Here is a 26,413-nt window from a genome sequence, read left to right on the forward strand (position 1 = left end):
TATTTGCAGGAAGCTTAGTTCCCGAGACTCTGGCCGCCCTGTTAAGGCCTGGGGCTGCTAACGAAGCAAATTGTGGTGAAACACACACACACACACATCCCCCACCCACCTCTGCCAGGTCTAGTCCCTGCCTCTTGTTTTCTTTTTCCAGCCTGCAAGGTTATGTCTGGGTTTAGTGCTGGGGAAGCCATGCACTTTATAAATCTAGTAACATAACAAAAAAATATATAAATATATATATATATACTGTCCTCCATAGTTGCTGCCTGGTGTGTGTGTGTGTGTATATATATATATATATATATATATATATATATATATATATATATATATATATATACAGCTCCAAACATCCTCCAGGACTCCGCCTGTTACAGATTGGCAGCACTCACAGGGGTGGTTTTTCAGAAAGGATTTATTCAAAAAGCCTCAGCACATCAAAGACGCGTTTCGGCAACCATTTGAAAGTGCGGCAGGCTGGTGTTGTTGGAGCAGTAGAATATATATATATATATATATATATATATATATATATATATATATATATATATATATATACGCTTCACAGTCCTGCTACGTTTTCTGCCAAAGGAAAAGATTTCCGTGAACAATCAATGGAACCCACAGGTACAGACCACTCCACAGCGCAGAATATTAACTTCAAAGGTGGTTTATTTTCTCGCAATTGCCAGCATGACGCGTTTCGGTCACGACACGGTGACCTTATTGTACTACAATTTTCTTAAGTAAACAAGATTCATTTTCCTGTGAAAATGAATCTTGTTTACTTAAGAAAAACTTTTTGAGTTTAAGGACACTTTAATGGAAGTATAATGAGGCATTTATGCCCACTGGGGCTACATTTAGCGTATCGAATGAATGCCCACTGGGGTGGAATTGTAGTACGATAAGTATCAGAGCAAGGTACACTTGCCCACTCGGGCTAAACTTGAGAACTAGAGACTTGGTTAACCAGAACTGAACGCTTTTGGGCACCCAAATGTAACAATTCTACTAATTGTAAACAGTTACAATACTCAGTTTATGATTTTTTGTCCTTAAAAGTTTTTGTGCATATACGAGGTATATTACGCCTGTGGTCAGAAACACATTCAAATATGGCCGCCAAACTGTGGTATAACAAACACTGGTGTGAGGACGAGTAGTCCTACGTTTATGTTGTTTATATGTAACTTTACTTTAAAACTGTGATGGGAGAAAACACTGTTACCCGTGACCAAGGTGCGGCTGCACCGAAACGCGTCGGTGTTACTTGACATTCTGTGTTGAAATAAAACTTCATGCAAAAAGGATCTGGGCTCGAGTCAACTTCTTTGAAAGTAAAGTCGTTTTGTGAAATAGTACGGGGGTCGCCTCCTCACTCGAGCCCGCCGCCGTGTGGGGCTGGGAGACTGGCGGACTTTTGTTGATCAATATATATATATATATATATATATATATATATATATATATTATATATATATACATATATATATATTTGGGTATTTTATTAATGTTAAGGGTCACTTCACACACGGAATCCACTTGGATAATACTGGCGCCCTTTATCATTGACTACAAGTACCAGCATGCAAATATACAAAACCCACCTGGGATCAATTGAATTGGTGCGTGCATTTACGTGCTTGGGGCGGTGTCTCCGTGAAGCAGTGACTTTTCCTCTGAAGAAGAAGCCGCCCTGGCTTCGAAACGCGTCAGGAATGGAGAAATAAACCAATCTGAACCGAGTCTACTGGTTTTATTAATTCATGGCGTTCTAGCCACCCTTCTGAAGGCTTGTCCTCGCCTCAGGGCAGACTTTTGTTTGATATATATATATATATCTATATATCATAATAGGGAGAAGGAAGGAGAGTTAAAGTGTATCATATCTTCTGATTGGAAACATTATTTGTATCTACAAATATAAGGCTTACTTGAGAAACAAAAAGTGATCAGATTATCCTTAGAATCCAATCTTGTTTTGCAAACCGTGCTCACAGCCACAATGAGGCTTTAAAAGAACAATTACAAAGTGCATGCATTGTGCTCTCACTGCGTACGATTAACTATTGCAAAGTGCTTGTAATGTGTATGACCACATTCAAGATGTGTGGTAACACATAGTAAAACCGTATGGCAAATGAGGGTGCGCACGTTCAATACTGGAATGGATGCTGAAGGAATAGATGTGCATGTATGTGTAAATATATAAATATGTGGAAAGCATATTCCCACAGGCCTAATGTTTGATTGGGGAATGTTTATCTTCTACTAACATGACCCATAGCTTAAACTTAAAATCCAAAACAAGGCTATGCAAAACTATTGTACGGTAATTAAATAAAGTGGTGCACAGTTGCCGCTAACAACTCAATACTGTGCTGCACAATTTCATATATTGTGCCGAAAAATTTCCTAGTCCATGTCGCAATAGCCTGGAGGGTCTGCCAGGGATACTTCGCAGAAAGCATGGTGTTGTGTCTTGCCCCTCGGGTTTCTCAGTCTTTACATGAAGCCTTCTAGAACCTTATAATTCCATTGTAACGGAGGGCTTAAGCAGTGGCATTTGCTGAAGATAAGAAGGTGGACGAGGTCAAATAAAGCACCTGCTTGTTTTTACATACGTTTAGTGTCCCACTTTTCTACACCACCTTACGCTCAGCTCCAAACTATCAACACTACAAGACAAAATTAGGTAAGAAAGAACGGATACAGTACATAGCTGCTGGCTAATGCAATACGTGGTAGAATTGCCCAAAGAGACATTATTTTGACCCAACTGAGCTATCCTTTCGGAGGTACGTCATAAAACACTAATGCAGACTTCTCCTTATTGTTAAATATATGCACATAATATAAAATATATGAAAACTGTAACATTTCCTCACAACTGATGACACAAGGCACTGTTACAGCCCATGCCCACATTGGCCACCCCAATACAACGATGCAGTTTACACTCTCCCAGTTTGTCAATGATATGCGGTGCAACTTGTGACAATACAAGCCAACGTCACAATCCCCTTTCTCCGAAAGGTACTCGTCCCAGTCTCACTTGTAGATCCAACCAATGGTACAGTGGAGGTACTCTAGTCCAGAGAGGTACGGCTCGTGAAAACCAATCACTACCTCAAATCTTCCTTCCATGTTGTACCTGCCGCTATCCATCTGAAAGTTTCAATGGGAGAAACGCTCTAAATTGAAGGCAGTTTAAAAATGTCTAGCGAGACGATCGTGGGAATAGATGTCTGTAAGTGACATTTCCTAACCGAGAAGGTTCTGCTTAGGCAGAGCAGCAGGAAGATGGGTACCTCTATCGAAACCTCAAGAAGATGCTGGACAAAACAGCACAAACAAAAAGTCGCGGGCAGGGGAGATTAATGAAGCTAATCAATAAAAGCACTAGAAATGCAAAATGCCCCTCTTCCTGCGGCAGTGTGAGCTTTCTTTGCCTTTTTAGCAGCAGCCAATCGAGCTCAGAAGTGTTCTACCACTGAACTTCTGTGCTCCTAGAGGGGAAAGCTTACCCACTCCCCGTAAAATAAGGACAGGCCGGTTTAGCTGTGCATGAGGCGAAAGAACAACAATGAACAATGAACAATGAACTGCTGTCCCAGTGAAATGCACCCCTGAAATCCTTCGGCCTTGGCCCCCAGGGAGTGGAGTGGGGGTGTCCAAGTTGTCCCGGAGCAGGCACTGATCTCAGGCCGCAAACTATGAGCAGCGAAGGAAATACAGATACATGAAATGCATTGCCCATCATTTTGAACTCGGACAAAATGAACTCGCACATTTTTTGAAAAGTTAACCTCCTCCACAGAATATTTGGATAGCAATTGCTGTCAAGCCTGGTCCTGCTTGGAGATTATCCCTGGGCGTGTTTTCAGCAGCAGTTCAGTAAACTCGTAGAGACCCATCTCTGCGTTTGTCTCTCTGCTGTGTTTAGGATGAGCCTCCTTTTTAAATATGAGCTGATGATTACCCTTTCATGCAAAGCGGTTACATTACTAGGGCCTAATCAGCCCAGTTCCCAAGCGCCGCGCCCCATGGAGCTGAAAATCTTCGCCTCTTCGGCAATTAAGGCCTTTAAAACTCGACTAATGCTAGCCTCTGGCAGTAACACCAGCTCTTAAAGTGGCCCGGGCTGTTTTTAGATAATAAAAGAGGCTTTTATAACGGGAGCGGGCGGCAGGAACCTTCCGCGCCGGACACTGAGCGAGCGGCGGGCTCCTTCTGGTGCCTGCGGTGGTGACAGAGAGCGGGCGCTCTGTGCTTTACGAGGTTGGGAGGGAGAAGTGGCAGCGGGGAAGTGAGTGTGGGCTGCGTGGGCCTTGCGGTTATCACGAGCACCCTGTAAATAAAATAAGCAATATTAAAACAAAGCATGCAACTTTTAGAATAAATAAAAAATATACGTTTATTTGTAGTCCCCCCGCTCTGTGCTCTTGATATAAAATCCACTTTAAACAAGGACTATGCGCCGCTGCTCCCCATGAGACAGCGAGTCTACAGCCTGTCTTGATCATGCTGCCTGCACGCGCCAGTAGGCTCTCTAATTGGTTGACAAGGTCCACCAATCACAAAGCCTATTTGGTGGTTGCCAACCAATAGGAGAGCCAACTAGCCGGTGCAGACAGCGTGAACCAACACACTTTTAAATAAAACAAACAATATTTGAAACATGCAACTTTTATAATAAATAAAAAATATACGCTTGTTTTTAATACTCCCGCTCTGTGCTCCTGATATAAAATCCACTTTAAACAAGGACTATGAGCCGTTGCTGCCCATGAGACAGCGAGTCTACAGCCTGTCTTGATCACGCTGCCTGCACGCGCCAGTAGGCTCTCTAATTGGTTGACAAGGTCCACCAATCACAAAGCTTATTTGGTGGTTGCCAACCAATAGGAGAGCCAACTAGCCTGTGCAGACTGCGTGAACAACACACTTGTAGACGCACTGTTTCATTAACCGTCCAGTAAGATAAGAGAGCTTTTACCACAAACATAAGTCAAGAGGCCCAGTCTGAAAAGGACGGGGCTTAGAGAGAAAGAAGAACGTCACTAGGACCTCTTCTCCAATGGCTGGCCACCGTTAGGACGCCAGCCAATGGAGAAGTGGGGTGGGGCTTAACCTCGCTAGTGAAAGTTCCTCTATCTCATTAAGTCTCGCCAGCTCGACTGCGCATGTGCGCAGTCTTTCGCAGGCTGAGACCTAAAAAGGAAAAAACATGGGCAGAGTAATAGTCGGGCCCATGTGAAAGAAAGTGACAACTTTAGGCAGGAACAAGGGTCCTGTTCGAAGCACCACTTTGTCCGGATGGACTGAGAAGAAAGGGGGCTTAAAAGAAAGAGCCTGAAGCTCACTCACTCTGCGAACAGATGGCAACAAGAAAGGCAGTCTTCAGAGTGAGAAGCCTGAGAGGACAGTTGTGAAGAGGCTCAAAGGGAAGGCACATAAGGTAAGTCAAGATAAGGTTCAAGTACCACTGAGGCATTATGAAAGGAGATGGAGGAAAGAGATGAATAATGCCTTAGAATAGGGGACTTGAACAAAGAAAGCTGATCTGGTAGCTGAAGAAAAGCAGAAACGGCTGACCGGTAGGATTTAAAAGTGCCCAGAGCAGAGCCCTGCTGCCCCAAAGAAAGAAGGAACAAAAGAACCTCAGAAAGGAGGGTAGAAAGGGGATCCACAGCCTTTGCTGTGCATCATGCCACAAACTTGTTCCTTCAACAGGCGTATACTGTCTTAGAGGAGGGACGCCTGGAAGCCAAGATGACGTTACAGATTTCGGGAGGAAGCTCAAAAGCTGTTAACTGTGGCCGCTCAATCTCCACACAAGGAGGTGTGGGCTGGACCGGTTAGGGAGGAGGACACTCCTCTGCTGCTGTGACAGAAGATCCTCCGAAAAGGGCAGTCTGATCAGAGGATCTGGGCAGAAGTGGTACAGGCAGAAAAACGTACAGGAGACCGCAGCTCCACTCACGATGAAAAGCGTTGCTGAGCGAGTGCTGCCTTGGAAACTCCAACGTGCAGAACTGCTGACAATGCGTGTTCTATTCAGTGGCAAACAGATCTAGCCAAGGCTCTCCCCAATGCTGAAAGAGACCTTCTACCATCTCTGAGTAAAGACGCCATTTGTGATCCACCAGACACCATCGGCTGAGTTTGTCCACCCTGGCGTTCAGAGAACCTGCCAGGTGTTTAACCACCTCAGAGTTCAATCTTATTTGAAGCAAGTTTTATCAAGCAACCAACGGCGATAAAGGATAACCGAATACAAGTCATATGAATTTATTTGTATTTAGATGTAACTAAAGAAAATACAATTCTACATGTGCAACAATATAAAAGCTAAATTACTAGGACTATAAAAAAGGAAACAAAACACATTGCTTGATTTACATTTGCAGGCAAACCAGGCATCTCCATCACCTTTATCGATCATGCAAATGAGAATTCAGGAAACTAGACCCTTTGTATGAATAACTAACCTCCGAATGGAATTCAGACTCCTCTTGCATAGTTGGACCTGTGGCCTGAGGATTATGTTCCATTGTGGAACGTGTCTGGTAGGCATGTGGGCGTTTACGCTGTATTCTTCTTAAAGCACGTCCACTGCAGACTTGGTTGTCAATCTTGAATAAGAAAAAGAAGAAAATAGACAGGTTATACAGTATAATCAATTTAATATTGGTGAACTGATAGTGAACACTTTGTCAGTAAGTATGAAAGAAAGAGAGAGACACACACACATACATATTCTACCACCACAGACATGCATTCTTTGTGATCTCCTGAGAAAGGGACATATACAGAGCAGGGTGTGAGCGTGGCATGTTGGCCTAAAATCGCCATCTTTAAAGTTGCCTGATTGCTGCAACTGCTGTATAACATGAAAGAAAACACTTCTATGGGAATGGGAGCCCCTCCATGCAGGCAAAACTGACATTCAACACTTGGCCCATAATGAGGATGTCAGTGATGGAAACATCACACACCCCACATAGACCTTTAGGCTTTAATGACGACCTAGACGTGAAAACATTACTCCTGCAATACAAATGACCTTTACTTCTATTGACCAGAAGATTGACACTTTGAACACAAGAGAACATGAAATGTCAAACACGATCAACACACAAGAACAGTGCATCTCCACTGCAGGGTCACATTTCTCTACCATAGAGGATGACTCCACTGGACACCAAGAAAAACTACCTGACATGTCTAAAATCTTCAATATCATCAAAGTCAAGAATAAGGACTTGGAGGCCAAATAAAGGTGCAATAAACTGAAATTCACAGGCTCCCCGAAATTACCAATACACAAAACATGGCAGATTAAGCTGAGTGTCTATTCAAATCCATGTTTGGCACAGACAATTTATTCTCAATGTTCACACAAGGGAGCTCAAGTACTGCACTCTTGGGCTCTCCCCCCTCCCATCATAGCAAGATTGTTGAACTTTAAGGACAGCAATATTGTCCCTAGAAAGGCAGAGAGAGTCAAACCCTGTCAAAGGAAATATTATCTTAAAAAACCCAGAATTCACCATCACAGTTCAAGAGGCCCACCGAGAATCCCAGCACTCCATATGCTATGCACCTGGAGATATTACAAATTATACACCTAAGTAGGGCACACATTTTTTAAACCACGAAGTGCCAATCCCTTCATAAAGCAGCTCCTTTCTCGAAAGGGACTTGGGTCATTGCAATGTTCATGCACACAAGAAGAGTCACTTAGTGACACCTAATGACAGAATGGCTGAATAATGCTTGGACCAGATGTACTTGCACATGAATCCATATCACCCTTTGGACCTTTGCATGTTTCCAACAGTTCTTTGACACTTGTGTGGACAAATTATCTGTACAATGAATTTTGACTGATCTCACATTGTTCAACTAATCAGCAAAAGGCCAAATCTAGCTGACGGACCCATCCTTTGCATGGGGTCTCGCTTACTGGAGGGGGAGGGGAAGGGGGCAGAGAGGGGTAGAATCAGCCGCCCTCCAAACCTGAGGCCTTAATTATGCATCATGTCTAATTTATCATTTCTGACGAGCCTGAACTCCGAAATCCTTTCCCAGTGGACATCCGTCTAATGCTCATGGTGTTGGTTGCCCAGCTTCTGGTGCTTCCCCTGAATAATCGCTGTATACCTTACAACTGGTTTTGGATGTTTTAATACCACTTGTAGGCACGAGGTTTGTGGGTACCAGGGGTGAATTTCAAATGCATGTTTGGGGGCTAGAGTGGGAGAAGGAAGGGAAGGGAAAGAGAATGTAATGTTCTCAGACCTGAAGTGATATCAGACAAACAACTGCAACTACCTACACTATCAGACTCTACGATTGCTACTATGCCCTTGTATGACACACAGCTTGAGAAAATGGCTGTTATGACGCAACACACCAGTGATAAGATGAGCAGAAGCAAGACAAACATTCAACTACTGACTTGGTATAAGAGATTGTTAAATTATCCTCACAAAGCCATATTAACATACCTTGACAGCCAAGGAATTTATGTTGCCATGCTCCAGGAAACACACATGAATATGAGCACAGTCACCAAGATTCCGGTTACATGAAGTGGCACTAGAACATTATCCATATATTATTCGTATGCCCATGAAACTGCAATACTGGTTACACGGGGAATACCTGTCACCCTTCTACATAACCAACTCAGTACAACTAAACTACTTCAAGCATTCATACATGGCAAAAATTAGCATAAATATGCATAGACCCAAAGTAGATGATTCTGACTTTATATAACCGCATTTGCATAAATACACAACCCTGGAACCCCACGCTGTTCTCTTGCGGTGACTTTGACTTGGATGTAGTTAGAAACATGGACTGCTCCTACCATGCAAGCTGAACACAACTCTGCAGTACAGACACTAAAGAACATCATAGATTTGTATGGCCTATAAGACATATGGCGAAATAGGCCCCCCTTTACTTGGGAGGGCACATGCGTCTCCAGCACCCAATTCCTGGTTCCTGGGCCAAATTAGATTATTGGATAGGTGGATAGGTACACATGATAGTTGTAGTTGGGTAACCTCTACAGAACATTTGCCTTGCACCTATTCTGATCATTCACAACCAGAAGTAGTGACTGAAATCCCTATATCCTACTCTTAAGGCCTTCGCATGGCTGACATCCCTATATCCCACTCTTAGGCCTTCTCATGGCTCTTATCACCCCTTGCACTCCTCGACACAGCGTTCAAAACAGAAGTTAAAAATAAGTATTCATTAACATTCAACTAAATGAAATCTCAGCCGGATCACAGAGGGTACCGTTGGCAGTCCACTGAACATAAATACAGAGGATTGCTGTGGCCTAGCAACTCAGAGAAAAAAAAGATTTAAAGATCGCATCATAGGTCAACTCGATTAAACCATAAGTTTTATCTTTACCTCCAGGAATGTGCATTTGTAAAATCGATTTCCCCCCGGCAGTGGAATCAGTCAACCATTAATTAATCAATCAATCAGACATCTATTTAGTGTGGCAAATCTCCTGTGAGGGTCTCAAGGCGCTGAAGGTAATCAAATATCTTGGTATGTGCAATAGACATAACCCAGAATTATAGCACTGTAATGTCTAACATTAAAGAAAAGATCCAGAGATTGATCTCTCTCCCACTTTGCATGATGGGCCAAATCGCTATATTAAACAAGCAATGGCATAGCCAATAGTGCTCGCCTTTGGGACCTTATAAGTGTTTAGTTATCGAGCACAATATCCTTGGTGCAACAACACCTGTTGCATGGCTAAACACTTATAAGGTTCCCAAAGGCGAGACCTATTGGCTATGCCAATGCTTGTTATGCTATGGCATTATTCTGCTGGAAGTAGTAAAACTAATAAAAAGTGAGTATTACATGTTGAATGCGTACATATCCATTGTTTCCGCACTTACATCTGTTATGAAATGATAAACGACTGAGGGGGGTGAGCAGTGTCACCATTTGTACATCTTTAAAGTACCCAGGTTCTATGCCACGGGAAATGCCTAGAATTGAAGAGGCTGTGCAATGTGTTTGGGAAAAAAGGTGCAGAAGAAGGTGGCCTTAGAAATATGGGTCTTGAGATGCTGTGAGAACAGAAGCAGACTCTAGTGTTTTGATCTCGCTGGGCTAGAATTTCAGATCTGTGCACCTTGTACAACTAACAGACACGCAGTAATAAGGGCTGAAAGAAGGAAGAGTTCTCAATATTAACATTTCTATATGCTACAGTAGTGGCAAAATCTGTTTAGGTTTTGGATGGACAAAAGTCAACCTGAGTAGATTTCAGGAATCATAGAAGAAATGCTAGCGACAATCTGTGAAGTGGGGAAACACCGGAAGTTGGATAAAGAGCTGGGTGTGCCAAAAACAATGGTCTGGTGACTTAGGCAAGTTGAGGTCCTTGACAATTTTAAATAGATGGGAATGGTGTCTGCTGTTGGTGTAGTGCAAGAGCTTGCACCCATGAGCAGCATCTCTCTGTGCACTGCCTAACTGCCCCATCGATGGTTTTGAACAATGCTCTGTAATTAACCAACCTCTTGTGACACCTTCTTGGGTATGTGTTTACGTTTTTTCAGGTTACTGCACAGTGTATTGTATATAGCATTGTTTTCCTCATAGTTTCGCTTCTTTTCCCAACACAAACAATTATTGACCGTCATCAGTGCATTAATGCATGGCGCCCTTTTGTCAGTGTGCAACAATGCTTCCTTTCCTTAATCTCTCTCTTCAATCATTCCCTAGCTGAAAGGTGTGTGATGCTCCCAGGTCCTCGCTGTGTGTAGAAAATGTGGGCTTTTGCGGCAGAAAACACTGCATTTGAAGACATCTGTCCTTTGAAGAGGTCTGGTATGGTGGATTTCATTAAGGGAATGGAAGGTTTGATGTTCATGTTCAATTTAGGAAATGCCCTATTTGGAGTAGTTTTAATTTGGTCTCTGTGAAAACATATTTTTGGTGGAAAGACAGCTTCTTAGGTCCTTATCAGAGGTACGGAAAACGTATCTGCACTTTGCATGTATTGGTGTTTCAAACTACTATCTCTACGGATATCAAAGTTAGAGCAATAGTCCTGAACTTACATGAAGTTGTGATGCTTAACATGGTACGAGAGACCTTTAATTGCCCGCCGTTCCTTTCTTATGCCAAGCATGCACCATTCTCCTTGCTGGAGTTTTCTCACTCCTAAGAGTGAACGCACTTCACATCTCATTACAAAGGAAAATCTAGAAAGTTGTGCCATTAGAGGGGAGCTAACTGCTCAAAAGGCCACTCTCATATATGTGTACTCTATCACTGAGATATGCTTCTTTTCTATCGCGTATAGCTCTCATGATAATGCTGAGACTCACAACCAGCTGAGATAAGTCTGCTTAAGCGCTCAGGCTGTTCTGTCAAGAGCGAGCCCAACTTCCTTAATGGTTAGTTTTTCGCAGGAGAGTGCTAAAACACAGACCCGGCTGCTATGCGCTTTAAAGTTTCATGGAACGTTTCCCTGTGGCATGAAAACTGCAATGGCGCAGCAAAAAGTCAGTAAAAATACACTTGCTGTGTTAAAAACAGGATTCGAGCAGGGGGTCTGTGATGTACATTAGCAGTGATAACCAAGAAAGGTTGTTTACAAAGACCCAGGCTCCACTCTCCGTTTAGGGAACTATAATCAGAAGTAATGAAACTCCGCAAAGGCTGCATTAATGGACGACAAGATGGCAGTTTCCTCTTGAACACAAAGACGAGCCGTGTCTCTATTAACAAAGCTCCCTCCTATACGCGCACTCGTTAGGTTTTCTTCTTTCTAAAAAGCTACTACAAAACACTCTCGCCCGTCATGCTTCCTACTCTGCTGCACTTTGAAGCGGTCGGTTCACTGTCTGCTCTTCCGGAGGATATCAGCAAAGATAGGGGTCTGGAAGGAAGAGGAAACCGATTGCGGTCTTCGGAGTTTCCAATGGAAACTCTTTTTGGGCTCAAGTAAATTTTGCGGTAGCTAAATGTATCGGTGCGTCACAGCCCGACAAGCAAGGCCTCCTGCTGATGGAGCACCTCTTTCCGGACACTGCGCAGGCAAAAATATTGAAACTAAAAGCCAATCCCTGGGCCAAGTGCGGGATCCATGCTTTACACACAATCCCTAAATAATCAGCCGTAGCAGGAACAGGACAGAAGCGTGCAGCAGGGGTAGGAGAGAGAGGAGGGGGCCTGTGCGATTCCCTTGCAGGAACGAGCAGCAAGGCGCGATAATTAATAACATATGGTGCCAGCTGCTTGCTCCCGCAAGGGAATCACCAAACGTGCACACGTTGCCATTGAAGTCAATGGAACGCATGCTAGTTTTTGGGCGAAAAAGGGAACCGATGGCTTAAGGTCTCTTTCCTATGCAGCGCATGCGCGCTGCGTAGGCAAGACCTTAAAAGGTTATACTGCCTAACTTGCTATACCTGTTCTAAAACATCCCTGTACCTCTAAATAAACAATTCTTCAAAACTCTTTGGTCAAACTTGATTAGATTGGCATAGGCTGGTGGCCAACCTAGGCTCATAAGGGATACCTTAATATTACCCCATGAATGGGGAGAGGACAGACCCAGACTTTGAGCTGAATGACTTTTGTGCACAAGTGAAATATGTACCCTACTGGGTCCCTCCTTCTCATTTCATGGCACATGTGACAGTGGAGCCAGACACAGTTCGCCCAACACCTTTGAGTGCAGTTACAGGTCGACCTTATATCACAAATAGCATCTGTGGGCCTGCAGGACAGTCATATGAAAATACACATCCTGTAAATCCAAGGTAACCATACAGTCACCTAGATCCAGAGCAGACATAACCTGAGGCAAACTTAGCATTCTGCATTCGCCCTTCTAGGGGAAGGTATTCAGAGTTTGACGATCTAAAATAGGACAATAGTCTCCGTCCTCCCTCTGAAAAAGGAGGCAGTGGGAGTAGTGACCCCTGCGGCTGGTAACCTTTCAACGGTCCTTTTGGCAACTCAAGCCTGCACCTCTTGCAGCAAGATGGGAGATGCTTCTCTAAAAGCCGCTCTGACGTGGGAGGAAGTTCCAATGGATCGGAAAGGAATGGTAGCATGGGCCTCCGTTAAAGGATCTGAAGGACCCATCTGCTGAGTGTGATGGTTTACCACCTTGGAACAAAATGTTTGAGCTTGTCTCTCAGAGGTGGCTTTGTGCCCTCAGTGGCGAGCTAATCTGGCTAGGAGGCTGACACGGCAGGAGCAGAAGTTGAGCTTTGTCCCGAGTGATCTGTACAATATCTGCCAAATCCACTGCCACAACGTTGCTGCAGTGCCTGTTGTGATGGTGGGTTTGGTGGTGCTGGTAAGCCAGCCTCCTGGAGAAACCAAAAAAGTGATAAATTTGCTGAGGAAATTGTGCGGCAGGCATTGAGACGCCAAAGGAAGGCACTGTGGCTCTGCTTTCCCTAAAGTGCTTAAGGGCAAGATCAGCTTTTTTGCCAAAAAGGCAGGACTCAAAGGGCATATTAATTAGGGATTGCAAGAGGCTGCCTTAGTACACGGTGCACACTTATTTAAGTGAAGTACCTTGTGTAGGAAGCTGGCTCTTTATATACTATATCAAAGTGAGGTATAGTGTGCACAGAGTACAGTGGATCCCCAAAGGTAGGCAGAGGTAAAGTTAGATAGCACCTCACTCTCTACTTGTGGTAGTGAGGTCGAGCAGTAAGGCAGTATCAGAGGACAGTGTTAAGCATTTGTTGTACACACTCAGACAGCAAATGAATTCACACACTCAAAGACAGAACTTCAGACCATTTGTTTTTGTATCAAAAATATTCTTTTAGTTATTTTTAAGCATGGGCGGAAAATACGTTCCGCCTGCGGATTTTCTGTAAATTCGCAATCCGCAAACTCTCGCGAATTTACAGAAAATCCGCAAATTGGCACGCAGCGGATTTTTTTGCTTGGTGATACAATATTGCGGCGTGCGGCGTTCACTTACCGTCATTCAGCGTTTGCCGAGTTGTTTTTCTCGATATTTTGTGAGTACTGCGCCATTTTGGATCTTGCTGCGGGATCCCGCGGGAGTTTGGCGACTCATCGCGAGAGTTCGCAATTTCGAACATGTAGATGAGGCGGGCAGCAACAATCTCGCACTCGTGAAATTACAAAATTTGCAATTCTGCACAAGAAATCCACCAGCAAGCAGCATAAACCTTCTAAAAATGATGATTTTTATCAGAATAACTCCTCAGGTTGACATTTGCCTGCACTTTTTTTTGCAAGGAGTCCATTTGGGTGGGGGTGGAGGAGGGGGGGGGGAGGAAGGAAGTGCCCCACAGAAAAACAAGTTTTGCAAAACTGAAAGCACTCAGCAGGTGCAAAAGTTCAAACTCATTAGTAACCATTCCCTGTAGTGCTTCCTGAGGGGCCCCTAGAGAGTTCAGTTGCCTACTTAAAACTATTCTATGACCCTGTTCTGACCCTCACAGCAGGCTCATAGAATAGCTACAAGTAGGGCACAAAGGTCCTGGGAAAAAAATTGCACTGCAACAGAAAGCAAATTACAGATAAGGAAGCAGGTGCCAGACAGGAAGTTTAAATTCAGTGACACATAAATCAACCCCAAATTAATTCATGTCAGTTGAAGCAGGGCAGGTGTGCTTGCTTTTTCCCCCCATAATCTACAGTGATGAACCAGAAATTAATTCATGTCAGTTGAAGCAGGGCAGGTGTGCTTGCTCCCCCCCCCCCCCATAATCTACAGTGATGAATCAGAGGGTGGCAGTGATGTACCAGAGGGTGGCATGGGTGAACCAGAGGGTGGCAGTGGTGAAACAGAGGATGCTGTGAACCTGTGATGATGAACCAGACGTAGAAACAACAAAGTCGCGACCGTTGCGAGCCGACAAGTAAGTTCGCAATTGCGAACTGGTACAAAACCCTCGCGAACTGGAAGAAACCCTTGCGAACACAAAAAAAATCCCGCAAATTCGCGAGAGTTCGCTGATTTTGCGGATTGCGAATTCGCAAATACGCGAACGCCAGATTCGCAAAATTCACCCATGCTTAGTTATTTTATTTCCTAGAACCAAGCAAGCCTGGCACTTTGCAGTACATATACAGTTTGTAACACCGTTTGGATTGCAATTGTAAATTACCTTTGATTACAGTAGTGTTACTGATAATGCAATGCTGTTCAGAATGCAATACTTTGAATGGGATTCTCAGTAAGTTTACAGGTAAGTTACTTTCCGATTACTTTTTTTACTCAGAGTAGTATACCTGGATACTACTCTGGGACATTTACTCTAAACAGGTAAGTAAAGTAGTTTGTATTAAACAGTACACCTTTAAAGAATTTCTTTAAGTTTTCAAACTTCACACTGATAAACTGTTCACAGAAAAACAGTCAATGTAATAATATGGAGGTAAATAGTGTTATCGTTTTTGAGGTAAATAGTTGGTAGTTGGAGTTGAGGTTCTTGGGGTAGACTCCGGGGTCCCCCAGGGTCAAGGATGCACTCTAGTTACACCCTCTGTGGCACTAGGGCAACTGGGTGCAGAGTGCTGAGGCCCAATGTTATTCAATGGGGGAGGGGGGCCTTCGGTCGGTGACTGCTGGTAAGCAGGCCTCTCAGTTGTGGGAGCAAAGCTCATGGACTTTAGCTCAGGGCAAATGGGGAAACAAAGTAGCACCAAAGGTGCACCCTCCGCGGCACTAGGGCGAGCGGGTGCAGGGTGCTTTTTCAACGTCGGCCCCCTGTTGTTTTCAATGGGGAACTTCCGGTTTGCATGGGGACGAAGGTCTTCTGGGTGCGACCACCACTTCGAGGGGTAAGTTGGGATAATAGGGGTTGGTTTGGCACCGTCTGTTTTGGCACCCGGGGCCGTGGGGCGTTAGGGTGCAGGGGTACCTTTTGGGGTCGGATCTTCTTATCAGCTGCTGGTCACGTTTGGGGGGCAGCAGGCTGCAGGCATTGCCTGGAGGCAGGTCAAGAGTCGCAGGATCTTGGGTCAGGATTGCCAGGGTGATCTCCTGGTGGTGTTTGCCTACTCGAGCTTGGACGGCAGCTACAGAGTGGGGCGGATTTGCAGTGTCCGGCTGGAGCCAGACGTTTCAAATGAACAAATCCAGTGTTCACGGGAGACAAAGTCTTGGAGGTTGAAGTCAGGCAGGTCCTACGGAGTTTTCGAGGTTGCTGGCTGAAGGACACACCGGGATTTTGCAGGAGCAGTTTTGAGGGGGAGACAGGCTGCTAGGGCTGGGACCAAGTCAGTGAGCGTCTTCCTCTTGTTAGCTGCTACACGGCTGTTCGGTTCTTCTTATTCGTCTTCTTTTAGTTTCTTCTTGTCTGATGAAGCAAGGTTCAGGGGTGCTCCACAATACTAAACTTAGGGGCGTTACAGGTAGGTAAAAGGCAGAGACCAATAGGTCCCTTCCCTGGGTGGGCACACCCCCTTTTATGCCACCCCCCACCCCGCCCAGTGGGAGGGGTAATGAGCCTGTCCCTGGCCCTGGTTGGCTGAGTCCCCCCATCTGCAAGATGGCAGGGACTGAAAGTTGTGCTTCACCTCGCCTACCTCACCTGAGGGGTGAAGTTGGCGCAGAGGTAGGCACACCTCTGTTCCTCACTTGTGTTTTTCCCAGCGGTTCTCCCGCCCAAAGTGCATTGTTTCAAGCCCCAGAGAGCAGCAGGCTCTCAATCCAGGGGTCCAGAAATATGTCTGGTGGTGGCAGCTGAAAGCAGCCTGGGCACTAGTGGTAGGTTACTTTTCACGGGGCATCTATAAGATGCCCTCTGTTTGCATTTTTCATTATTTAATGTGCTGAAAAGTTTGATACCAAACTTCTCAGTTTTCAGTGTAGCCAATATGGTGCTGTGGAGTTTGTAATGACAAACTCTTAGCACCATATACTCCTAATGGCAGAACTGCATTTACAATGTCTAAGAATGGCCTTATACACTGAAAGGGTACAGGGCTCATGCAACTGTACTCCTACCACTGGTTTAGTGCACCAAGCTAGAGGGGTGACTGATCTATGCCAGGGCAGTGGGTTATAGGCATGGCCCATAGACATGTGTGCCATGTCGACTCTTCACTTTGTTCTGCCCTAAAACACGCAGCCTGTAAAGGCAGTGTGTGAGTGTAAGGGTACAGGACCTCTAAGGGTGGCACAATAAGTGCTGAAGCCCTTCCAGACCTTCTCTGGTCACAGTACCCTGGGGACCTGTGGCAACATTTACCAGGAGCCGACCTGTGGCCAGAGATGCCAATTGGGTTTTGGCTTCATGTAGTTTTAGGGAAAGAACATAGGCCCTGAGTACCTGATTAGCAGGAGGCCAGGGCACACTCCGTCAAATCACATCAGCAATTCAGCAAAAAGTGGGGACAACCATGCAGAAAGAGGGCTCTTTCTCACACCTTGCACTAATCCAGACAACCCTTATGGTGATGTAAGTAGTCTTAGGCAACCAAAGAAAGCTCTCTAAGTGGTAGCTGTGGAGAGCAGCCTTCATGCTTAGTCAAGGAGAAGTGTTAGGCAGCATCCCCGGACCAAAACATTGCAGCATCAGAGAGGAACACCACGGCTCCCGAGGAGCGAAGAACGGGTCTCTCGCAGGAAGAGATCCAAGAGAGAGAAAAAAGCAGACTACATGAGTTAGAAATGGCACGGCTCAAAATGGACGGTGAACTAAAATTAGCCGAACAAAAACTGAACCTAGAACATCTGCGGCTCCGAGAAGAACGGGAAGAAAAACAGAGGCAGAGAGAGCTCGAAGAAAAGAGATTAGCGTACGAACACGAGCGCAAACTGGCAGAAATAGACCTACGGAAGCAGAACAAAGAACTGGGGGTGCCCGAGCAACCGCGCACCCCAGGAGCGACAGAAAAGAAAGTCCACATCCCCAAGGATGTCGTCCGAGAGTATTTCCGAGATGACGACATACAACAGTGGTTCAAGGCCTACGAGATCGCCATGACCTCCCACCGGATCGATCGAAGTGACTGGGGAGCCAGTCTATGGGGGAGGTTCGTCAATGAAGGCCGCGATGCCCTGTTACAGCTCCCAGACCATCTGATGACATCCTATGACCACATGAAGGCTGCCCTCCTCACCCGATATGGGCTCACACCTGAAATGTACCGCCAGAGGTTCCGAGACTGCACCCGGATCCCGGGTACAACTTGGGTGGAATATGTAAACTATTTCAGCCGAGCCTTCGAGGGGTGGATCAAGGGAAGCCACGTAACGACCTACGAGCAACTTTTTAATCTCATGGTGTGGGAGCACCTCTCTAACAACTGCTTCGTCGAGCCCAGGCAGCACCTCCTCGACAGTAAATTGACTGACCCACGGCAGCTCGCCGCCGAGGCTGACCGGTGGGAGAGCACCCGAGTAGGCCGGAGTGGGCCGCACGAACAGAACCGGAACAACCAAGGTCAGCACCGTCCCCGAGGAGGAGGAGGAGGCCAGGGACGAGGAAGAGACACCGTCCCGGCCGCTCCCGCTGCCAGCACCCCGCCCCCGGCCAGCCGGGGCAATCCCCCGATGCGCCCGGGGTTACGAGCCAATGTCACGTGTCACCGATGCTAGCGAGTCGGCCACTACGCCAATGACCCGAACTGTCCACAGAACCAAACTCCGAGACCCCGCCAGGTAGCTGCCGCCGCCCTGGGGGGAGAACAAATCTCCGAAGAACAGGAAGAATGCGAACAAGAACAACAAGAGTGGGAACCGGCCGCCATGGTTCTAGCATGCCTAGGGGGAAGAGACATGGTCCCGCGGGCTCCCCTACCCGAGAACACCAGAAAATATAGTCAGTGGGTGAACATTAATGGGAACAGGGCCGAAGCACTACGTGACACGGGGGCCAGTCCGTTCAGCCGACAATTCGGAGAGTCTATGTCGGATGGCCTGCGTCCCCTTCGAATGGGGAGGAGTCTCCGGCATGTTGAAGGTGACGGTCCGAGATGATGCCCCCGTGGACTGTCTCCTGGGGAATGATCTTGAGAGTTCCCCGTGGGCCGCCGTAGAAAGAAGAGAGCACCTGGGGATGTTGGGCCTCCCGGACTGGGCCTGCGTAACCACCCGGTCCATGGCCGCCCGTGCCATCCCCCGACCAGAAGAACCAGAATGGCCAGCACCTCCTCCCCCGATCGCTCCAGTAGAGGACACCGACCATACCGACCCCCCCAGAGCAAACCCCCGAAGGGCTCGCTCAGCCCCAGGACCTTCCCGACCTGGCTCAGTGGCGTCAAGAAGGGGGGCCCACCCAGGAACAGTTCCGTCAAGAGCAGAAGACCTGTCCCTCCCTCGAGGGACTCCACCAGCAAGCCCTCGCCCAGAGCGCAGGGGACACCACCGGAGCCCATTGGATCTATTGGGACAACGACCTGTTGTACAGTGAACAGAGAATCGCGGAGTTAGGGGCCAGTCGAGTGCTGGTGGTGCCCCTCCGTTTTAGAGACTTCTTGTTAAATTTGGCCCACGATGTCCCTCTGGCTGGACACCTGGGTCAGGACAAAACCTACAGTCGCCTGGTGACCCACTTTTTCTGGCCAAAGATGAGAAACGACGTCCTCAATCACTGCCGGTCCTGCCCCACGTGCCAGGCCAGCGGGAAGAGCGGCCGCAAACTTAAAGCACCTCTGCAACCCTTCCCAGTTGTCACCACCCCGTTCGAGAGGGTGGGAATAGACATTGTGGGGCCCCTGGACCCCCGAACAGCACAAGGACATCGCTTCATCCTGGTACTGGTGGACCACGCCACCCGCTACCCCGGGGCTGTTCCCCTACGAACTGTAACAGCCCCGGTGGTCGGCCGGGCCTTAATGGGGATCTTCTCCCGGGTGGGCTTCCCCCGAGAAGTCGTCAGCGACAGAGGCACAAACTTTATTTCAAAATATATGAAATCCCTCTGGCAACAGTGCGGGGTCACCTACCTACCAACGTGGGTTATATTTGTTTTATGGCCCCAGGAGTGCCCAGAGCCTGTGCGTATTTGAGTATTTTAAGGGCCTGTGTGCTCCAACATGGGGCACAGTGATTTCCAGAGCCTAGATGGCTCCACCCTGTGGGCATAATCATTTTGAGAGCCTATGCCGCTCCAACGTGGCCATGATTGTTTAAAGGGGCAGATGGGCCTGTGTTCTTTCCCACGTTTGGCCTCATTATTCCAGAGCCTCCGTGGCTCCAATGGGGGCATAGTTGTTTTCAGAGCCTAGATGGCTCCAACGTTTGCATTATTTATTTACTGAGCCCGTGTGGCTCCAACACTTTGCATTAATTACTTTCAGAGCCCCGTTTGGCTCCAATGTTGGGCACCTTTGTTCCAAGGGACATTGAGGGCCCATGCCTCATTTCTATATTTCCCAGCTGCCCAGCAAGTAGTGGGCAGCTGCACTATTTAGGCCATTCTTTTAGGGGACATGCGGAAGTTAAGGAGTGAGACGTACTCCTTTGCCCCCCTTGTCTTCAGAGCTGTGCAGCACTTAGTGCGTTTAGACCTGTGCAGATTGCGCCCCCTTGACTTTCGCTGCATTGGCAGCACACCCTGACCTTTGGACAGAGGGCCTTTGAGCCCCTTAGATATGGCCAGTTAGCCCGGAGGACTAGTAGGTTTGTAGGGCGCCAGGCCCTAGTTTGATTTATATAGGTGCTAGGAAATGTAATGTCTATGATATGTCTTATGCACCCTAATGAACAAGTTACTTACCTTCGATAACGCTTTTTCTTGTAGATACAGTATCTGCCTGTGGATTCCTCACCTTGTGAATATCCTCCTTGCGTCAGCAACGTTCGGAAAATTCTTTGTAGCACGGCATCACGCGCGACTCCGTCTGACGTCACTGACTCCATATTAGGCCTACGTCGGCGTGATGACATCAGTTCCGCCCTTTTTTTCGTGCCGTCGAGGCACCTGGACGGTCCAATGACAGTAGATATATACAAATACATTGTACACAGTACATACATTTCAAAATTATACACACATAGTGTGTAGCAGAGGTAAGAAAACCCATTTCAAACATATACATAAATATACAATAATGTACATAAGCATAGGTAAAGCAGAGTGGACAACGGGGAGGCAGGTGGGTCAGTGAGTAATCCACAGGCAGATACTGTATCTACCAGAAAAAGCGTTACCGAAGGTAAGTAACTTGTTCTTCTGATAGATACATCTGCCAGTGGATTCCTCACCTTGTGAATAGAGTCCCACAGCAGTCTCCACTCCTGGAGGAGGGTCTCCACCCTGCTATACCAAGAAATCTTGGAGGACAGAGCGCGCAAAGTGACCGTCCCTCCTCACTTCGGTATCCAAGCAGTAATGCTTCGCGAAAGTGTGGAGGGAAGCCCAAGTAGCGGCTCTGCAAATGTCCGCAACAGGTACACCTCTAGACAATGCAGAAGTAGCAGACCTTTCCCTGGTAGAATGAGCTCTTATACCCTCAGGAGGGTCCTTACCCGCCAGAGAGTAGCAGATCTTGATGCACAGAATTATCCACCTGGAAAGTGTGCGCTTGTGCACCGCTCCACCCTTCCGGCAGCCAGCAAAACCAACAAACAGCTGGTCACCCACTCGAAAGTCTCTTGTTCTATCAAGATAAAAGGACACCGCCCTTTTTAAGCTCCAGGCGGTGCAGTCTCTCTTCCTCCTTGGAAGGGTGAGGGGGAGGATAGAAGGTAGGAAGGGTAATGGACTGCCTTGATGGAAGGGAGTTACGACCTTAGGCAGAAAAGCAGCCCTGGTCCTAAGAACCATTCGATCAGCATGAATGGTCAGGAATGGGGGCTTAGAACTAAAAGCTTGAAGCTCACTTACCCTCCTTGCCGAGGTGATCGCAACTAGGAAGACCATCTTAAAAGACAAGAGCCTCATGGGACACTTGTGTAAGGGTTCGAAGGGAGAACCCATCAAGAATGTTAAGACAAGATTTAAGTCCCATTGAGGCACGATAAATGGAGAAGGAGGGAAAATATTAGTGAGGCCCTTCCGAAACCTCAAAACCACTGGAGATTTAAAAAGAGACGGCTGATCCGGCAAACAGAGAAATGCCGACAACGCCGAAAGGTAACCTTTGACTGTGGCAACAGCAAATCCTTGCTGCGCCAAAGAAAGAGCAAACTGCAAAATATCGAACAAGTGAGCCCTCAAAGGGTCAATAGCCTTCTCCCTACACCAAACAACAAATTTAGACCACCTATACGAATAGATGGACTTGGTGGAGTCACGCCTGGCCGAAAGAATGACATCCACCACATCGTGAGGGAGAGAAAAGGAATTCAGGTTGCCCCGTTCAATCTCCAGGCATGAAGGTGTAATGTCTGGAGGCGGGGGTGTAGAACCTACCCCTCCATCTGAGAGAGGAGATCTGCCCTGAAAGGGAGACGGAGCGGCGGGTGAGAGGAGAGGTGGAGTAGATCTGTGTACCACACCCTTCTTGGCCAATCCGGGGCGACCAATATGACTTGGGCCCGGTCCTGGCGAATCTTCCTCAGAACCCGAGGAATCAAGGGTATGGGAGGAAACGCGTAAAGGAGTTGACTTCCCCAACTCAACTGAAACGCGTCCCCCAAAGCTCCTTGTATCGGATACTGCAGACTGCAGAAGGAATATGCAACTTACCAGTATGCATCTGTTCTTGGCATGTAGGGCTGCTGACATTCATATCTGTGCATAGATCGCCGCCTAGTGTTGGGTCCGGATGATTGCACATTGTTGTCCTGGAAGAGTCTTCGAAGTATCACGAGATAGGTGGCTCCTCCCCTGGACTACAGTGCGCATGGGCATCCTTTCCATCCTTAGATTGTTTTTTGCCATTGTGGCAGAGATGGGAGTATGATACAGTCAGTGATTGTTGGACAGGCCACGTGAAGGGCCGCTCCCCCTCTGCCCGACCAGGCCCGAGCCCGGTCCCTCAAATGCCACACACCACCACCTCACGTTTTCCGTCCCCTCCGGGACCCTTGCCTCTGAACATATCGACCTCGTGGGCCCGATCCATTACTGGCCCGCGCGCCCAGCCTGGGCGCCATCTTGGACACTCCGCCACGAGGCCGCGTGGCCCCCGATCGACCCCAACCCTGGGCCTGGCCAGGCCTCAGACATCCCGGCTCCACCATCCACCCAGGAGGTGAGCGGACTACTTGGCAGGTCAATGGGAGAAAGAGGTGTCGATGGTTCTCCCTCGCCAGGTGCCGCTCGCCCACAACCTCCCCGGGCGCTGGCTCCACCCCCCTGCTGGGTGTCTGGACCCCTTCATCCCGGGCCCCCCAACCTCCAAGTGCGAGGGTCCGGACATCAAAGGGCATCAGCCCTATAACTGGGGCAGCTCCAGAGCAGGAGGGCAGTTGTATCCTGGAGTCGAGGGACGCAGTGAAGAACTCATCCTTGACGGACTACTGGCGCTGCCGTAGCCCTGCCTTGCGAACCATCGTCCTGCCTGTTGGCGCTGCCGCAGCCTTCGTAACCTTCATCGTCGTCGGGACCTGCTGGCGTGGCCGCGGACCGTTTGTAACCACCATCTTCATCGGGACCTGCTGGCTCCGCCGCGGACCGTCGCTTCCTTCGTCCATCTCGGGACCTGCTGGCTCCGCCGCGGCCCGATCATCTAGAACGCCGAGCTCGAGGATTGAGAGCTATTTTCATCTATTGGTAACAAGACTGTCCCGTTACCCTTTTCCCAATCCAGAGACTAGAATCGAGGGGACCCCTGAGTCCAGACCTCCTTGTATAATTTTACCGTACCTAAAGAATTGCTGATAAAAGTATCATTGAACCTTATCCTGGTGTGGTGTCCGTCTGTGGGGGGGAAGTTACTTGTCTGTACGATCGCTGGAGACGGCTCTCCCCGGAGACCTCTCCCCTTGTCCTCGGCCGACCCTCCCGGTCCGTCTAACATTGGTGGCCAGCGGCGCGATCCGAATCACCGCATAATCGTACAGAGAGTAGCTCACCCCACGACGAAATCACGATGACAACCAAAGAAAGCGGATCCACCGAGAAATTTCAGATGGAGAAATTGAACGAGTACAGCCACCGTGAACTAAAACAATTCTGCATCGAACTAGGTATCGCTACCACCGGTCTAAGTACCAAAGACGATTTTAAGCAGGCCTTAGAGTCCTGGGCAGAAACCGGGGCCGTGGGAACCACCGACCAAAACATCGCAGCAGTAGAAAAAAACACCACGGCCCCCGAGGAGCAAAGAACGGGTCTCTCGCAAGACGAGATCCAGGAACGAGAAAGAACACGACTACACGAACTAGAAATGGCCCGGCTCAAAATGGATGTTGAACTTAAACTGGCCGAACAAAAAATAAGCTTAGAGCACCTGCGTCTCCGAGAAGAACGAGAGGAAAAACAGAGACAAAGGGAGCTCGAGGAAAAGAGGCTGGCGTATGAACATGAGCGCAAACTAGCTGAGATAGACTTACGCAAGCAGAACAGAGAATTAGGGGTGCCCGAGCAACCCCGCGACCCAGGGGCAACAGAGAAAAAGGTACACATCCCCAAGGATGTCGTTCGAGAATACTTCCGAGAGGACGACATCCAGCAATGGTTCAAGGCCTACGAAATCGCTATGACCGCCCACCGGATCGATCGAAGCGACTGGGGAGCCGGTCTATGGGGGAGATTCCTCAATGAGGGCCGCGATGCCCTGCTACAGCTCCCGGACCATCAGATGACCTCCTATGACCATATGAAAGCTGCCCTCCTCACCCGCTATGGGCTCACACCCGAGATGTACCGTCAGAGGTTCCGAGACTGCACCCGCATCCCGGGTACAACTTGGGTGGACTACGTGAACTATTTTAGCCGAGCCTTCGAGGGCTGGATCAAAGGAAGCAATGTCACAACGTACGAACAACTCTTCAACCTCATGGTGTGGGAGCATCTATCAAACAATTGCTTCATTGAGCTCCGGCAGCACCTCCTCGACAGCAAATTGACTGATCCACGGCAGCTCGCAGCCGAGGCTGACCGGTGGGAAATCACCAGAGTGGGCCGAAATGGATCCTATGAACAGAACCGGAACAACAACGGTCAGCACCGTCCCCGAGGAGGAGGAGGGGGCCAAGGGCGAGGAAGAGACAACGCTCCGGTCGCCCCCGCTACCAGCACCACCCCCCCAGCCAACCGGGGCAGCACCCCGGCGCGACCGGGATACAGAGCCAATGTCACGTGTCACCGATGCCAACGAGTCGGCCACTATGCAAACGACCCAAATTGCCCGCAGTACCAGAGCCCAAGACCCCGCCAAGTGGCCGCTGCTGCCCTAGGGGAAGAACAGATCTCCGAGGAGCAGGAAGAATACGAACAAGAGCATCAAGAATGGGAGCCAGCCGCCATGACTTTAGCATGCTTAGGGGGGAAAGACATGGTCCCGCGGGTCCCCCTACCCGCTAACACCCGGAAGTACAGCCAATGGGTGAGCATCAATGGACGCCAGGCCGAAGCCCTCCGTGACACCGGGGCCAGTGTAACAGCCGTCCGCTGTCACCTGGTGACCCCAGAACAGTTCATACCAAACATTCTCTGCCCTGTCCGTTCAGCCGATAACTCGGAAAGTCTGTGTCGGATGGCCTGCGTCCCTTTCGAATGGGGAGGGGTCTCCGGCATGTTGAAAGTAACGGTCCGAGATGATGCTCCCGTAGACTGTCTCCTGGGAAACGACCTTGAAAGCTCTCCTTGGGCAGCCGTAGAACGAAGAGAACACCTGGGGATGTTGGGCGTCCCGGACTGGGCGTGCGTCACCACCCGGTCCATGGCCGCCCGTGCCACTCCCCGACAAGAGGAACCCGAATGGCCGGCGCCTCCTCCCCCGGTCGCCCCAGTCGAAGACACCGACCGTGCCGTCCCCCCAGAACCAGCTCAACCTCCGGACCTCGCTGGCCTCGACCAGTGGCATCAAGAGGGGGGACCCACACAGGAACAGTTTCGCCAAGAGCAAAAGACCTGTCCCTCCCTCGAGGGACTCCGCCAACAAGCCCTCGCCCAGAGTGCAGGGGATACCTCCGGAACACATTGGGTCTACTGGGACAATGATCTGCTATACAGTGAACAAAGGATCGCAGAGTTGGGGGCCAGCCGAGTGCTAGTGGTGCCCCTCCGTTTTAGAGACTTCTTGCTAAACCTAGCCCACGATGTCCCCCTGGCTGGACACCTGGGTCAGGATAAAACCTACAGCCGCCTAGTGACCCACTTCTTCTGGCCCAAAATGAGGAATGATGTACTCCAGCATTGCCGATCTTGCCCCACGTGCCAAGCCAGTGGAAAGAGCGGCCGCAAACTAAAGGCCCCCCTGCAACCATTCCCCGTGGTCACCACCCCGTTCGAGAGGGTCGGGATAGACATTGTGGGGCCCCTGGACCCCCGTA

The 26,413-nt window shown here is 48.4% G+C and overlaps 1 protein-coding gene across 2 annotated transcripts in view; it reads right to left on the reverse strand.

Annotated features, from left to right (window-relative positions):
- Positions 1 to 26,413, reverse strand: part of BRWD3 (bromodomain and WD repeat domain containing 3) — a 1,253,402-nt gene that overhangs the window by 806,367 nt on the left and 420,622 nt on the right. For both annotated transcript variants that reach the window (XM_086918755.1, XM_086918756.1), the window contains one exon: positions 6,498 to 6,641. In XM_086918755.1, the coding sequence (XP_086774881.1) occupies positions 6,498 to 6,641 (144 nt within the window). The remainder of the gene's footprint in view (positions 1 to 6,497; positions 6,642 to 26,413) is intronic.

The sequence above is a fragment of the Lissotriton vulgaris genome, chromosome 4_1 (genome assembly GCF_964263255.1).
Source record: "Lissotriton vulgaris chromosome 4_1, aLisVul1.2, whole genome shotgun sequence".
Lineage (NCBI taxonomy): Eukaryota > Metazoa > Chordata > Amphibia > Caudata > Salamandridae > Lissotriton > Lissotriton vulgaris.